At 38.7% G+C, this 13,547-nt stretch overlaps 1 protein-coding gene across 1 annotated transcript in view; it reads left to right on the top strand.

The window, feature by feature from the left end:
• LOC106872530 (ATP-dependent RNA helicase DDX24) overlaps nt 1–13,547 on the top strand; it is a 23,229-nt gene that overhangs the window by 8,122 nt on the left and 1,560 nt on the right. Inside the window, exons 4-15 of the mRNA XM_052969889.1 lie at nt 367–614; nt 1,024–1,431; nt 2,017–2,127; nt 2,296–2,414; nt 3,413–3,546; nt 5,448–5,566; nt 6,337–6,514; nt 6,928–7,031; nt 8,856–8,973; nt 10,454–10,550; nt 11,372–11,452; nt 12,758–12,918. Of these exons, the coding sequence (XP_052825849.1) occupies nt 367–614; nt 1,024–1,431; nt 2,017–2,127; nt 2,296–2,414; nt 3,413–3,546; nt 5,448–5,566; nt 6,337–6,514; nt 6,928–7,031; nt 8,856–8,973; nt 10,454–10,550; nt 11,372–11,452; nt 12,758–12,918 (1,878 nt within the window). The remainder of the gene's footprint in view (nt 1–366; nt 615–1,023; nt 1,432–2,016; nt 2,128–2,295; nt 2,415–3,412; nt 3,547–5,447; nt 5,567–6,336; nt 6,515–6,927; nt 7,032–8,855; nt 8,974–10,453; nt 10,551–11,371; nt 11,453–12,757; nt 12,919–13,547) is intronic.

Here is a 13,547-nt window from a genome sequence, read left to right on the forward strand (position 1 = left end):
ATATATATACACATACTCACTTTTACGTTTCAGTCATTTGACTGCGGCGATGCTGGAGCACCACCTTCAGTCAAAGAAATCGACCCCAGGACTTATTCTTTATAAGCCTAGTACTTATTCTGTCAGTTTCTTTTGCCAAACTGCTAAGTTTCAGGGGCCTAAACACACCAATATTGGTTGTCAAGCGATGGAGGGTGGACAAACACACACACATAAATATATATATATATATATATGACGGGCTTCTTTCAGTTTCCATCTATCAAATCTACTCACAAGGTTTTGGTCAGCCTGAGGTTATAGTAGAAAACACTGAAGGTGCCACGCAGTGGGACTGAACCCAGAGCCACATGGTTGGGAAACAAGCTTCTTACTGCATTGCCACCATAACCAGAAGTAATACAAAGAATACAGTAATGGTTGTTGTTCTGGAAGCTGTTCTATTTTTGCCTTTTTCTTCCTTAGATATGGGTGCTTGGGCTCATCTCCCGGTGCCTGAACTTGTCCTCCAAGCAATTGCTGAGCAAGGTTTTACTCAGCCAACTCCAATACAGAACGAATGTCTGATTCCTGCCATTGAGTACAAGCAAGACATCATTGGTGCTGCTGCAACTGTAAGAGACCTGCATATCTTCTCTATTTGTTAACCAAATGTTTTAGCATCAGTTGCCTTTGGGGGTTTTGTTACAGAGTTTCTCTTGAGAATAAAAACATGTAAACTATTTTTTTTATAATGTAACTACACTTAATCAAGATATGCACTTTATACGACTTGTTTAAATATTTTTCTTATGTCAAGTGGCAAGCTGGGCAAGACACTGGGCAAGACGCTGAGCAGCACTTCACCCATCTTTATGTTCTGAGTTCAAATTACACTGAGGTTACTTTTCGTCCTTTCAGGATCCATAAGATAATTACCAGTTGAACTTTGGAGGTTCCATCTAATTGACTTACCTGCTCCCCTAAAATTGCTGGCCTTGTGCCAAAATTTGAATCTAATATTTTCCTTTGTCTTTGTTGTAGGGAAGTGGTAAAACCTTAGCCTTTGGAATCCCTATTCTATACAATATCATGGAAGATGAAAAGATTAAGGCATCGAAAAGTGAAAAGCTTGAAACCGATAATGAGAACAACGAAAGCAGCCTGGCTCCGGGGAAGGAAGACGAAGGAAAGTCTAGTGATGAGAACGAGGCACTGGAAACAGACAATGATAACCAAAATGTTGAGATTAATGTCACGGCTACAAATCGTGAACTTTTAGAAGATGAAGTTGAAGATGATGATGATGAAGATAGTGTATTTAAGAAATTTGAAGAATCTCAGATTCCAGAGGATGATGGTTTAAAAGCTTTAATTCTCACTCCAACACGTGAACTGGCGGTACAAGTGAAAAACCATTTAGTTGCTGTCGCTAAATACACAAAAATAAAGGTCACTTACTCCTGTATCTATTTTCGTTGTGGTTAAATAACACAAGTTGGTCTTTGTTGTTGTATCAGTTTCTAGATTGTTCTCTTCATCCTTCCTGGAATTCTTATTGTTGTTTTCATATTGTTTGATTCTTCTAAAGTTAATTGCGATTCTTCTAGACTGTAAATTGCACAATCAAGCTGATACAAATGAAAACATCCTGGTTAGAATTTTCATTGAGGTAGCTGAAAATAATGCTACAAGATTCTTTTGTTACTAAATTTTTGTTAAAATACACAGATTTTGATTCTATTAACTTTGAAATTTATGAAGAATTTAGTAAAATAACTTTGTCCTTGTTAATTTGGTGTTTGGAACATAACATGAAATTTTGATGGCTTTAATTTAGATAAATTTAAAACAGTAAGTTTGTATCATAGTACCATGGGTCAGTATCAATAGGCTTAAACTAGCAGTACCCATGGAAACTGTATATTATTTTGGAAACTCTAAGATTATTTATTATGGAGATGTACTTGCATAGCTAGTAATCTGAGATGCAGCTGAATTTTTTTGTCTGTGAACAGATTGTGTTTTTTTTCCCAGGTTGTTGCTATTATTGGTGGGATGTCAGAACAGAGACAAGAACGCATCTTGAAGAAACAACCACATATTATTGTTGCCACACCAGGACGGCTTTGGGAACTCTATGAGAAAGTATGTATAATATATGTGTGTGTGTGTGAGTATGTGTATATATCTATCTATCTATATATATATATATGAGTGTGTGTGTGTGTATGTATTTGTGTTTGCATGTTTGTTTACATATTCTCTTAATATTTCCTTTTATATTTACACATTTCTGTTTTCTTCTTTTGTCAGAGAAATCCTTACATCTTAACTGTGAAAAACATCCAATATCTTGTCATTGATGAAGCTGATCGTATGGTAGAGAAAGGACATTTTGAGGAACTCCAGAAACTGCTCAGCATGTTACGCCAGTTAGTACGGTTTTTATTTTAATAATCAACAAAACGTTTAGAGATGGACTTAAAAATAAGTTTCAAAATTTTGAAACGTTACCCGTGCTGGTACCCTGTAATAGCACTGGTGCTGGTGCCACATAAACACCCACTACACTCTGTAAAGTGGTTGGTGTTAGGAAAGGCATCCAGCCATAGAAACCATGCTAAAACTGACAATGCAACCTAGTACAGCTCTCTGGTTCACCATCTCCTATTGAACCTTCCAACCCATGCCAGCATAGAAAATGGCTGTTAAATGATGATGATGATCAGCAATTCGTTGCTTTTCTATTTTGCTCTTTCTCTTTTCTTTTTCCTTTACATTTTTTTTTTGTATTTTTAAATACCATTTTTAATTGTTAAGCCTCAAGAAAATGAATATAAATCACAAAAGCAATAAGCTAGCAGTCTAGATTGTAAACGTGTGGAAAGGTATAGATACATGCATATACATATGCATACTATACATTTCTACAACTCCACTGATTGCCAAGCACCTATTGGACATCCATCTTCAGAACCCTTGTTTCTTGGCATTTCTGCTCAACAGACCACTCTTCTCAGTGTTCGTCTTGGCCTTACACAATGGATCCTCAAACTCTGGACTCCACAGAAAACAATGATACCTTCTTTTTTTTTTTCCATCCCAACTTACACTCTCTTTGGTCTCAACTCACCACCCACCTTCCTTCAACTTCTCCCTCACCCTACATGCACAAACAGCCACAATCTCACCAACCAAACTGACACACACACACACATACATACACACTGCTCCTCCCTTCCAGATACACACATACTTATTGCCTCAGAACTGAAGCCATGTGAGTGAATTTGATAGATGGAAACTGAAAAATGCCCATCATGTATTGTGTGTGTGTATATAGATATGCATGTATGAAAAAAAAATATGCCTTGCATTCATTAAGATTTGTTATTTCTTAGTTTTAATCCAATGATATTTTCCTTTGCAGTTTCAGTAAAATGACTCAGAAGAGGCGTCAGACATTTTTGTTCTCCGCCACTTTGACATTAGCTCACATAGGTCCTCAACGAAAATTGTCGAGAAAGTTTCAAGCTAACCTGTTGACAACTGAAGGGAAAATCCGTAAGTTCTTTTCAACCATGTCTTGTTTTTGTCCAACTCCTCATCAACTTCATCATTTATTATTCATCTTCCATGTTTGCATGAGCTGGACAGTTTTAACAGAATTCAATGGGCCCAGTAATACATCATGCTCCATTGTTTGCTTTGGCATGGTTTCTACAGCTGGATGGCCTTCCTAATGCCCACCACTTTGCAGAGTGTACTGGATGCTTCTTTTGTGGCACTATGTGGCTAACATGACGAAGAGCCTCTTCAACTGAGTGAAGCTACAGCTGAAGGGAGGCAGGCTTTTACTTGATAATAAGGAGTCAAAACTGAAGAGGTTTCTTATTGTGGAGGAGATACATGGCTGCTCATGTTTTGCATGAGTTGGTGAGAGTAATCAGGGTGGAACTGGAAAGAGTGACAAGGGTGGTGTTTATAATGGTTAATGCTTTGAGAGGTGATAAGCATCATGGAGATGGATCTGTCACCCACCCGTGTTTTGCATATCAAGCTAATGTCCTACACTGTGGCAGTGTTTTTCAGAAAGACATGGTGTAATTCTCAAATCTCATTTACTCTTCATCCATGAATTACTTAACTTCATGTCTAACAAGAGGAAATAATGGAAAACTTACCAATGCACAGGGTGACCTCAAAAAAAAAAAAAAAAACAGAATCCACAAATCTTTGAATAAAATGATGCAGAAGGATAGATTGAGATGAAGAGTGGTTCCAGCAAGACAGGGCCACCCCACCCCCATGCATCAAATGACTCCCTAACCTGGCTGAGAGAGCGATTTCAGGAGAGACTGATCAACAGGAAGTGTGAGGTTGAGTGGCCACCCCATTCACCAGACTTGACCTCCCCACCAGAGTTTTATATGTGGGGGTATCTCAAGGATGATGTCTACCAGAAGAACCCTCAAACGATTGGCAGCAACCACAGCAGAAATCAGGGAAATCCCCAAAGAGGAACGTGTTTGAGTAATTGACAATTTTGCATGACGTATGCAAGTGTTTGTGCAATGTATGCCATTTGGAGCATATTTTGAAAAGAACATGACTTTTATGCAAAGGGAATGGGTGTACACAGACCAAAGATTAAGTCCAGGAAGTTTCAAGAAATTTGCTCGACCTTTGTAGGATTTAATAAAACTTTTATGGGTTTTGTTTTTTTCTGGGTCCCCTGTACTTTCATTAATTGTAGTGATGATATTTTCCAGATTTACCATTCTATCAGATGAAGATCACATTAACTTTATGAAATAAGTCAATTTCTTATGTGATGAGGGGAGGGGATGTCTGGTGTTTAGGTTAAGGTCTTCTTTGGTAAAATGTAATTGATGGAATTTTACCAATGTTCATCCTCACTAGTTTCTTTAGATTGTAGTTGTTTTGTTTGATTATTAACTTTAAATGCTGAAGGTCTTTTTAACCAGGTTTTCATGTCTTTACATTTTGTATATACAGGTATGTTAATGTCATCACTATACCTGTAGCTTCATCATCATTATTTAACATTTTTTTTCCATGCTGGCATGGGTTGGATGGTTTGACAGGATCCAGGTTGCTCCAGGGCCATGTTGAACTCCAACATCAGCTTTGGCATGGTTTCTATGGCTAGATGCCCTTTCAAATGCCAGCTGTTTTTTGGTGTGTACTGGGTGTTTTTATTTCATGCCACTGGCGCTAGTGAAATTGCCAAGTAACTTGCAAGAGAAGAAAAAGTAAGAGAAAAAAACGCTCCCTTGACTGAGAAAGGGGTAACATTTGAAGGGGGTAGTGATTTTATATCGGGTTTTGGAGGTTAAAGTATGATAGAGGGACAAATACAAATGGATTGATGTGGTGGTCTTTGCTGCATATAGATATGCTGATGTATAAGATGTATATGTTGTATATATATATATATATAGGTATGATGATGTATAAGATGGGTCTGAAAAAAGGAGCCAAAATGGTTGATTTGACTGAAAAAACAAGAACTGCAGAGAAACTGTCCGAAGCCAAAGTTCTTTGTGAACGTGAAAAAAAGGTATGTTTATTTAGCCCTTTAATTGTTTTATTTCTAACCAAAATGTTTCAATTGAATTCTTAAACAGCCACCAGCCCTCACCTGTTTCCAAGCAAGGTTTAAACCTCTCCATGGCTGGATAGGTTTTCATGGAAGACTCGATACAAGGGACGCTTATTTACGACTCACATGATGTCATGACAAGGAAACACAAGAATATTTACTCACACACACGTACACACACACATGCGCATGTGATTGGTTTCTTTCAGTTTTTATCTACTAAATCCATTTACAAATCTGCCAAGAGCTATAAACAGGAGACCCTTGCCCAAGGTGTCACACAGCAGGATTGAACCGAAAACCATGTGGATGGGAAAGAAACTTCTTAATCATACGGCCTAGCCTACACCTCTACAGCATTCTACAAGGGTGAGTCAAAAACTAATGTCATTTAGTTTAGGACAGGTAGAATTACCAACACAGGAACCTGTGTCATTCCCCAAAATGAAGCTGGTCCTCTGTCTGATACATGTTCCTGTGTTGGTAATTCTACCTGTCCTAAACAAAATGGCATTACTTTTTGACTCACCTTCATATCTACTTCTGACTGGATATCTGGTTTGTGATCTTTTCTATCAATCATAAATCTTTAGTTCTGCATTGATATATTTTATGTCTCAACATTGTTTTCATTGATTCTTTTTCCAGACAAAGCAAATACTTCTGCTTTGAGTTTATTTTTCCCAAATGGTAATTTTCTTTTTTTTCCCTCATTTTTGTCTTTGCAGGATGTTTATTTATATTACTTTTTAAAACAGCATCTTGGCCGAACGTTAGTATTTTGCAACAGCAAAGACTGTATTCGCCGTTTAGTGTCCATTTTCACATTGCTCGAGTGCCACCCGTTACCTTTACACTCTGACATGCATCAAAAACAGAGACTAAAAAACTTGGAGCGGTTTTCCTGTAAGTAATTCCGGTGCCAATCCTTTGATTTGGTTTGATTATTTTTCAAACTTCCAATTATTGTAGGCAATAAAGAAATAAGAAGCTTGCTTCGCAACCACATGGCTCTGGGTTCAGTCCCATTGCATGGCACCTTGAGCAAGTTTTTTACCATAGCCTCCGGCTGGCGAAAGCCTAGTGAGTGGATTTGGTAGAGACAAATACTGAAAGAAGCCCGTCGTATATATATATATATATATATATATATATATATATATATATATATATATATATATGTGTGTATGTGTGTGTGTGCAATTACTATAATAACAAAGTTTCAAAGTCAAGAGAAAACCTGAATCTCACCACTACTTTCTTTATTCTATATGTTTCTATAATAATAATAATCTGTGTTGTAATTATTTCATTTTTAGCCAATCCTAATGCCTTGCTATTAGCTACAGACATTGCTGCTCGAGGTTTGGATATTCCAAAAATAGATCATGTTATCCACTTCCAAGTGCCCCATACAGTGGAGGTTAGTATTGTTTTAATAACTGAATAAGCTTTACAATTAACTGTGAACTAGTTACTAAATAAAGTTTATAGTCTGTATCTGCACCAGGATTTAATTTATGCTTTAACATTGATCTGTGTTTTGTACCTTGCTCAGGAGCACAGTGGCTCAAGTAAGGTTTGAACTGATCACAGTGTGGTTAGTAACCTAGTATTTTAGCTTTGCAACCAGTCTCCCTCTTTGCACGAATATTTAAAATATATTTCATTGTAATGTGTTATTTTATGTTGTTGTGAATGTCATCATTGTATATTACCGTGTGCTATTAATAAAATACCAGTCAAATACTGGGGTGAGATTATGTCTGATACTAGTATTACGCAAGGTTCTTTCACTGAAAATCTTGAGCAATATGTGGTGTGTCTGTCATTGTACCTGACATAGCAGCTGTTGGTATTTAATTACTATTAACTTTAACGAGCTTAGACATGCCATAACCTATTCCAAAGACTGCCAGAGCTTTTACTGTGCTGGTCTGTTATATATGCATCTATATATATAGCTTGGTCGATGCCAGTGCCACATAACTGGTCCCATGCCGGTGGCATGTAAAAATCTCCATTCAAGCATGGTCGATGCCAGTACTACCTAACTGACCCTCGTGCCAGCGGCACAGAAAAAGCACCCACTACACTCTTGGAGTGGTTGCATTAGGAAGGGCATCCAGATGTAGAAACTTTACCAGATCAGACTGGAACCTGGTACAGCCTTAGTCAAATCGTCCAACCCATGCCAGCATGGAAAGTAGACATTAAACGACGATGATGATGATATATCATGTTTAGGGCAGTGGTGGTTCACCCTTGGGAAGGTCTTGTGCATATGAACCTTCTCTAGCACTCCCTATGTGACCTGGGAAGCCCTGTACCCTCCCTGTGGTTGTTGGGTAGTTTACTGGAACTTTGGCTACAATGACTAGACTTGGAATGAATACTGGAGTGGTCGCCCGTTGCTGTCTCCTGGTCGGGTGGGGGTTGGGGGTTTGGAAATTAAAACTCAGAATGGAAAGAGCTGGAAGATATACGGTAAAACATCTCCGCTGGTGCACCAATGATTCTGCTGCTCTGCCATCCACAGGGCAAAACATGAAATGAAGTGTTTTGCTGAAGAACCCAACATGCCACCTGATTCAGGAATGGAACCCATGATCTAGAGATGATGAGGCTATGTGCCTTCATTATGTACTATGTATCCTTCTGTATAAGTTCCATCCCTGATTTAGGATTAAGTCAGAGTACAAAGTTTTTCCCTTCACAGTTTTGGCTTTGCTCATGTTTAAATGACACTCTAGTTTTATTTTATTTTTTAAAAAATTAAAATCATCATCATTTAACATCTGTTGTCCATGCTGGCATAGGTTGGATGGTTTGATCAGGGCTGGCAAGTTGGAAGGCTGCACCAGACTCCAGTCTGATTTGGAATGATTTCTACGGCTGGATGCCCTTCCTCATGCCAACCACTCCAAGAGTGCAATGGTTGCTTTTACGTGCCACCAGTATCTGCCACGACTGTGATTTCGATTGGCTTGATGGCTCTTCTCAAGCACGACGTAATGCTAAAGGTCTCGGCCATTGCCTCCGTGAGGCCCAACACTCGAAAGGAAATCCAGTGCAAAACAGGGTGCTTTATATGCAAGTAAATACGATAGATTCTGATCTAAAAGGCTTATTTAGTTTCCAGTGTTTTATTTCAAACTTTCTTCTTTTTATTGCAACTCTTCAGAGAAAATTATTTCTTACTTTAAACTGTTGTCCTTCTTCTTCTCTTCCTCCTCCTCCTCCTTAGAACTACATACACCGTAGTGGTCGTACAGCTCGAGCCTCACAAGAAGGTTTAACAGTGTTGCTTATCTCTCCAGAAGAGCAGAAAGGTTACAGAAAGATTCTTTATAGTTTGAACAGAAGTAAGTGTATTTGACCGTTTTTACTTGTGGCTCATTGTGCCTGGAATGTCTTAAAAGTAAGGAAAAACTCAAACAGTTTTATAGTATAGAACCTGGTAAGTATATCAGAAACAATATTGGTTTCTCATATACACAGAAGGTCACAACTTCTAGAGAAGGGTGCAGTTGATTATTTTTTCATTTGTTTTTTTTTCCATCAATCCTGGGAGGCTGAAGGCCAAAGTTCGTTGAATGGAAAGCACTACTGCTGGTGCCATGTGTAAAGCACCTTGTGTGCTCTGTAAAGTGGTTGACATGAGAAAGTACATCCAGCTGTAGAAATCATGCCAAACAGACAAATAGAGGTGCAGCCCCTGGTGATGCCAGTTTCTGTCAAACCATCCAACCCTTGCCTGCATGGAAGACAGACACATAATGGTCATTAAGACCAACTTTAGCATCATTTATCTGACAAGACAACCTTTTACTGTCAAACTATCTTTTCTTGTCTTATTGCTGCTACATGGTCTGTGCTCTTCAACTTGTTCAGACTGTATACCTCCTCCACACAAACATAATCATTTCATTTACTGTCCGTTTTCCTATCATATCTGTCTCAGAAGTGCTTCCTTCTCTTCCTATATTTTAACCCTTAACTGCTCATCTTCAGAAATTCAAACTGATTTTACATAAATGACTTTCTCCAGCAGCGCTGGACGACTTTTAAATCAAAGGTTCTTAAACTTCTTATATCTGGGCCAGATCCCAAACTGGAATGTTTTTCGGGGGCTGCACCAAAAAAATTAAACCACAAGTCAAAGAAAAACTGTTGGGGACTGCTGAAAGGATGCATGAGGGCCGTATGTGGCCCTGGGATCCACAGTTGAGAACTGCTAGAAATAAGGGCCTTAACCTGGTCTGGCTCTTGCTTGGTTCATATTTCAGAGGTGAATGTGTGATTGAAGAATCGATCGGTTGGTTGTCTAATTCTGATTGCTCTGAGTTTATTGAGGACATAGAATATAGTCCAAACCCCGACAATACATTTTCTTTTAATGGTCTCATGAAAAGAGGAATGGCAGCATTTCTGAAACTAATGGGGGGACCAGTGAAGAAATGGAATCAGGACTCCAAGGTTATCCTCAGACCAGAGACCTGGTTCCAGTGTTACCATCAGACTGGACTCTGCTAAAATTACCCAAAGGACAAGCAAGGGTTGTTAAACAGGGTCACACTCAATCACAAATGCAACCAATCCAAGGAGGGGTGGTGGGCTTTGGTATAGTTGCTGTCTGCCCAATTTTATTTACAAACTTTGGGTTGGCCCAAGAAAAAGACTCTTGACAAGTTGCTATGCCATGTAGGAGGATTGAACCCCGGATAACACACTAATGAAGTGAATTTCTCAACCACTTTACCTCATGGCCATCTTCATAGCATTTCCGTGCTAAATCAACATTCCAATCCAACGTAATTCAGTCTGTTTCCATTCAATTTTCAGCCAAAGACTTTGACCAGTTTCCGGTTGACAATAGTTACATACCAGCAATAAATGCCAGGATGCAGTTGGCACTGAAAATTGACACTGAAGAACACAGGTTAGTATGGCAGTGTTGCAATAATCCTTTCATATTCCTCAGGTTTCTTGAAATCAATCCTATAACTTTAAACATAAAGGTTCAGTTTTAGTGCTTATTCGTAAAGTTGTCGCTTCGATACCTGCTAATTAACTTCAATTGTCTGTAGCTGTCAAATTTAATAATAAAAAAGAATTGTAAATCATCTGTATAGAAAATTGGTGAATAATCATCAAAGAATAAATCCATGGTAATTAACAGCCTCAATTAGTAATAGGTCATTAAACTTCAACACGTCATCATTATCATCATCATTTAACGTCCATCTTCCATGCTGGCATGGGTTGGACAGTTTGGCTGTAACTGGCAAGCCTGAGAGCTGCACCAGGTTCCATTATCTGTTTTTGGCACGATTGGATGCCCTTCATAATGCCAGCCACTTTACAGAGTGTATTGGCTGCCTTTTGCATGGCACCAGCATGAGTGCTCTATACACGGCACCAGCACGAGTGCTCTATACGCGGCACCAGCACGAATGCTCAGTAATTGGCAAAATTTAAGATCTGTATGTAAAAAATTTAACAAAGTTTCAAGCAAATATTGTTCATAAATTCTTCTTGAGCATCATTAATTCAAACAATGTGTTTGAATTAATGTTGTCCCTTGTCCCTATTTGGGACCATCGATATTAAACTGATTAATTCAGTGCTTAAGAAGGGCCTCAAGTTCAAGTAATGGTGAGGTTGTTACACAAACTAGTTTCTCCATACCCAGTTTGATTTCATGTAAATCTTTATTAAATGGTGGCTTTAGCAAATTTCTTTTCTTACGTATATTTGTAGGTTTGACAAGAAAAAACATGAAAATAACTGGTTCCGGAAGACAGCAGAAGAGATGGACATCGAACTGGACGAAGAGAACTTGTATCCTTTTTGTCTGCAGCTCTACCATCACAACTTTTATTTAGAAAATACTCTGTTCTATCTCCTTGAAAAATATTTCATGGCTGTATGATCTGAGTTGATTTCCCAACCCTGTGGTTCCAGGTTCAGTTCCACTGTGTGATACCTTGAGCACGTGTCTTTTATCACAGCCTTGGCTTGACCAACGTCTTGCGAGTGGATTTGGTTGGTAGAAACTAGAAGCTTTTCGTTGTATGTTTGGTGCTCGGCTCACAAATTATCACAAGACTTTGATGTAAAGTTTTAATTTAGATCACTTTAACCTTTTCGTTACCATATGTCTTTTGAAATACACTGCTTTTGTCTCAATTAATTTTGAAAATAATGAAGAATTTAGTAAAATAATTTTCTCATTATGAAGATGATGTTTGGAACAAAACACAAAATTTTGATGGAAAGTTTTAATTTAGGTAACTTTAAACAAGAAGTTCATATCACAAAACAAAAAGACAGTCTCAGTAGGGGTGGTACCCAAAGGGTTAATTCTAATAATCTAAAGAGTGAATGACTTGTTAGGTTCAATGTAGAGTGTTTACTGAGATTGTTTTATTGTGTAGTTATTACATTATTTACAATGGATGGCTAGGTGTCCTCATCTTGTTTGTTATTACTGCAACGTTTCAGCTGATGTATTCTCCAGCTTTCATCAGGTGTTCTGGTGGAATTTCAAACCCAACCCTTTGTTTCACTGATGGAGTACTCTGCTCTCATTCCTAAGGTATTCTTTTTGCTGATGTTATTTTTTCTGTAGACGTTATTTACCAAGTCTTTGCCTGGGATTGAACTCAGAATCCGAGGGTCAGTAGCCCATGCTCTTATCCACTCCCCTATATGCCTGTAGACTTACAGGCATATAGCATAGTGGATAAGAATTCAGGCTACACTATATGCATGTAGGCCTACGAGCATATAGCATAGTAGATAAGAGTGCAGGCTACTAACCCTTGGATTCTGGGTTCAATCCCAGGCAGGGACTTGGAAAATAATATCAACAGAAAAAGTAACATCAGCAAAAAAAATGAATATCTTAAGAATGAGAACAGAGTACCCCATTAGTGAAATTAAGGGTTGGCTTTGAAATTCTGCCAGAACACTCGATGAAGGCTGGAGAGTACATCAGCTGAAACGTGGTAACAACAAACAAGGTGAGGACACATACCTGTCCATTGTAAATAATGTACATAATTCCTCATCTCAAAAATATAGAATAGTAGTTATTACTTGATTTACATTGATATTGTTGTAGCCTTGACCCAATGTTCACAGATATGACCTTGGGGACTCAAGAGACCAAGCAAACCTACGACATAAAATCGCTTCCATGAAAGCGCAGTTACAGATGATGTTGAAAACGAAACTACTTTCTAAGAAACTAGTCACCAAGTACCCTACCAAAATGGGAAAACTTCGTGGTCCCATGGAAATTAGTAAGTTGAAGATTTATATTTTTTTGAGCAGGAAAGGCTTAAATATTGAAAGTGTTGACTCTCCTTTGTGGTACCTTCAGATTTATTTAATCACCCCTGTGATTATAATGCGACATGTGGAGGGGAATTACCTAGCTTTCCATTCCAAGCAAAGTCCTTCCAAGAATCATCCTGGAGTGATTGAAAGATACCATTGACAAGCAACTCAGAGATGAGCAGGCAGGCTTCAGAAAGGAGAGATCATGCACGGACCAGACTGCAACGCTCAGAGTCATCTTGAGCAGACAATGGAATGGCAAACGTCACTCTATGTGTGCTTCGTCGACTTTGAAATAGCATTTGACAGCGTGGACAGGCAGACAATCTGGGACATATTACGACACTATGGTGTGCCAGAGAAGATCGTGGATATTATTCGAATACTCTACAAGTTTTCTTGCCAGGTCATCCATGCTGGGAGATTGTCGGAGGAATTCAGGGTCAGCATGGGAGTCAGACAGGGCTGTTTGTTGTCACCACTCCTGTTCCTCATTGTGCTGGACTGGATCACCAGGACGGCCTACGCTACCTCCGGGAAAGGTATTCAGTGGACACTGATGAACGAGCTGGAGGACATGGACTATGCAGAT

The sequence above is a fragment of the Octopus bimaculoides genome, chromosome 8, assembly GCF_001194135.2.
Source record: "Octopus bimaculoides isolate UCB-OBI-ISO-001 chromosome 8, ASM119413v2, whole genome shotgun sequence".
Taxonomy (NCBI): Eukaryota; Metazoa; Mollusca; class Cephalopoda; order Octopoda; family Octopodidae; genus Octopus; species Octopus bimaculoides.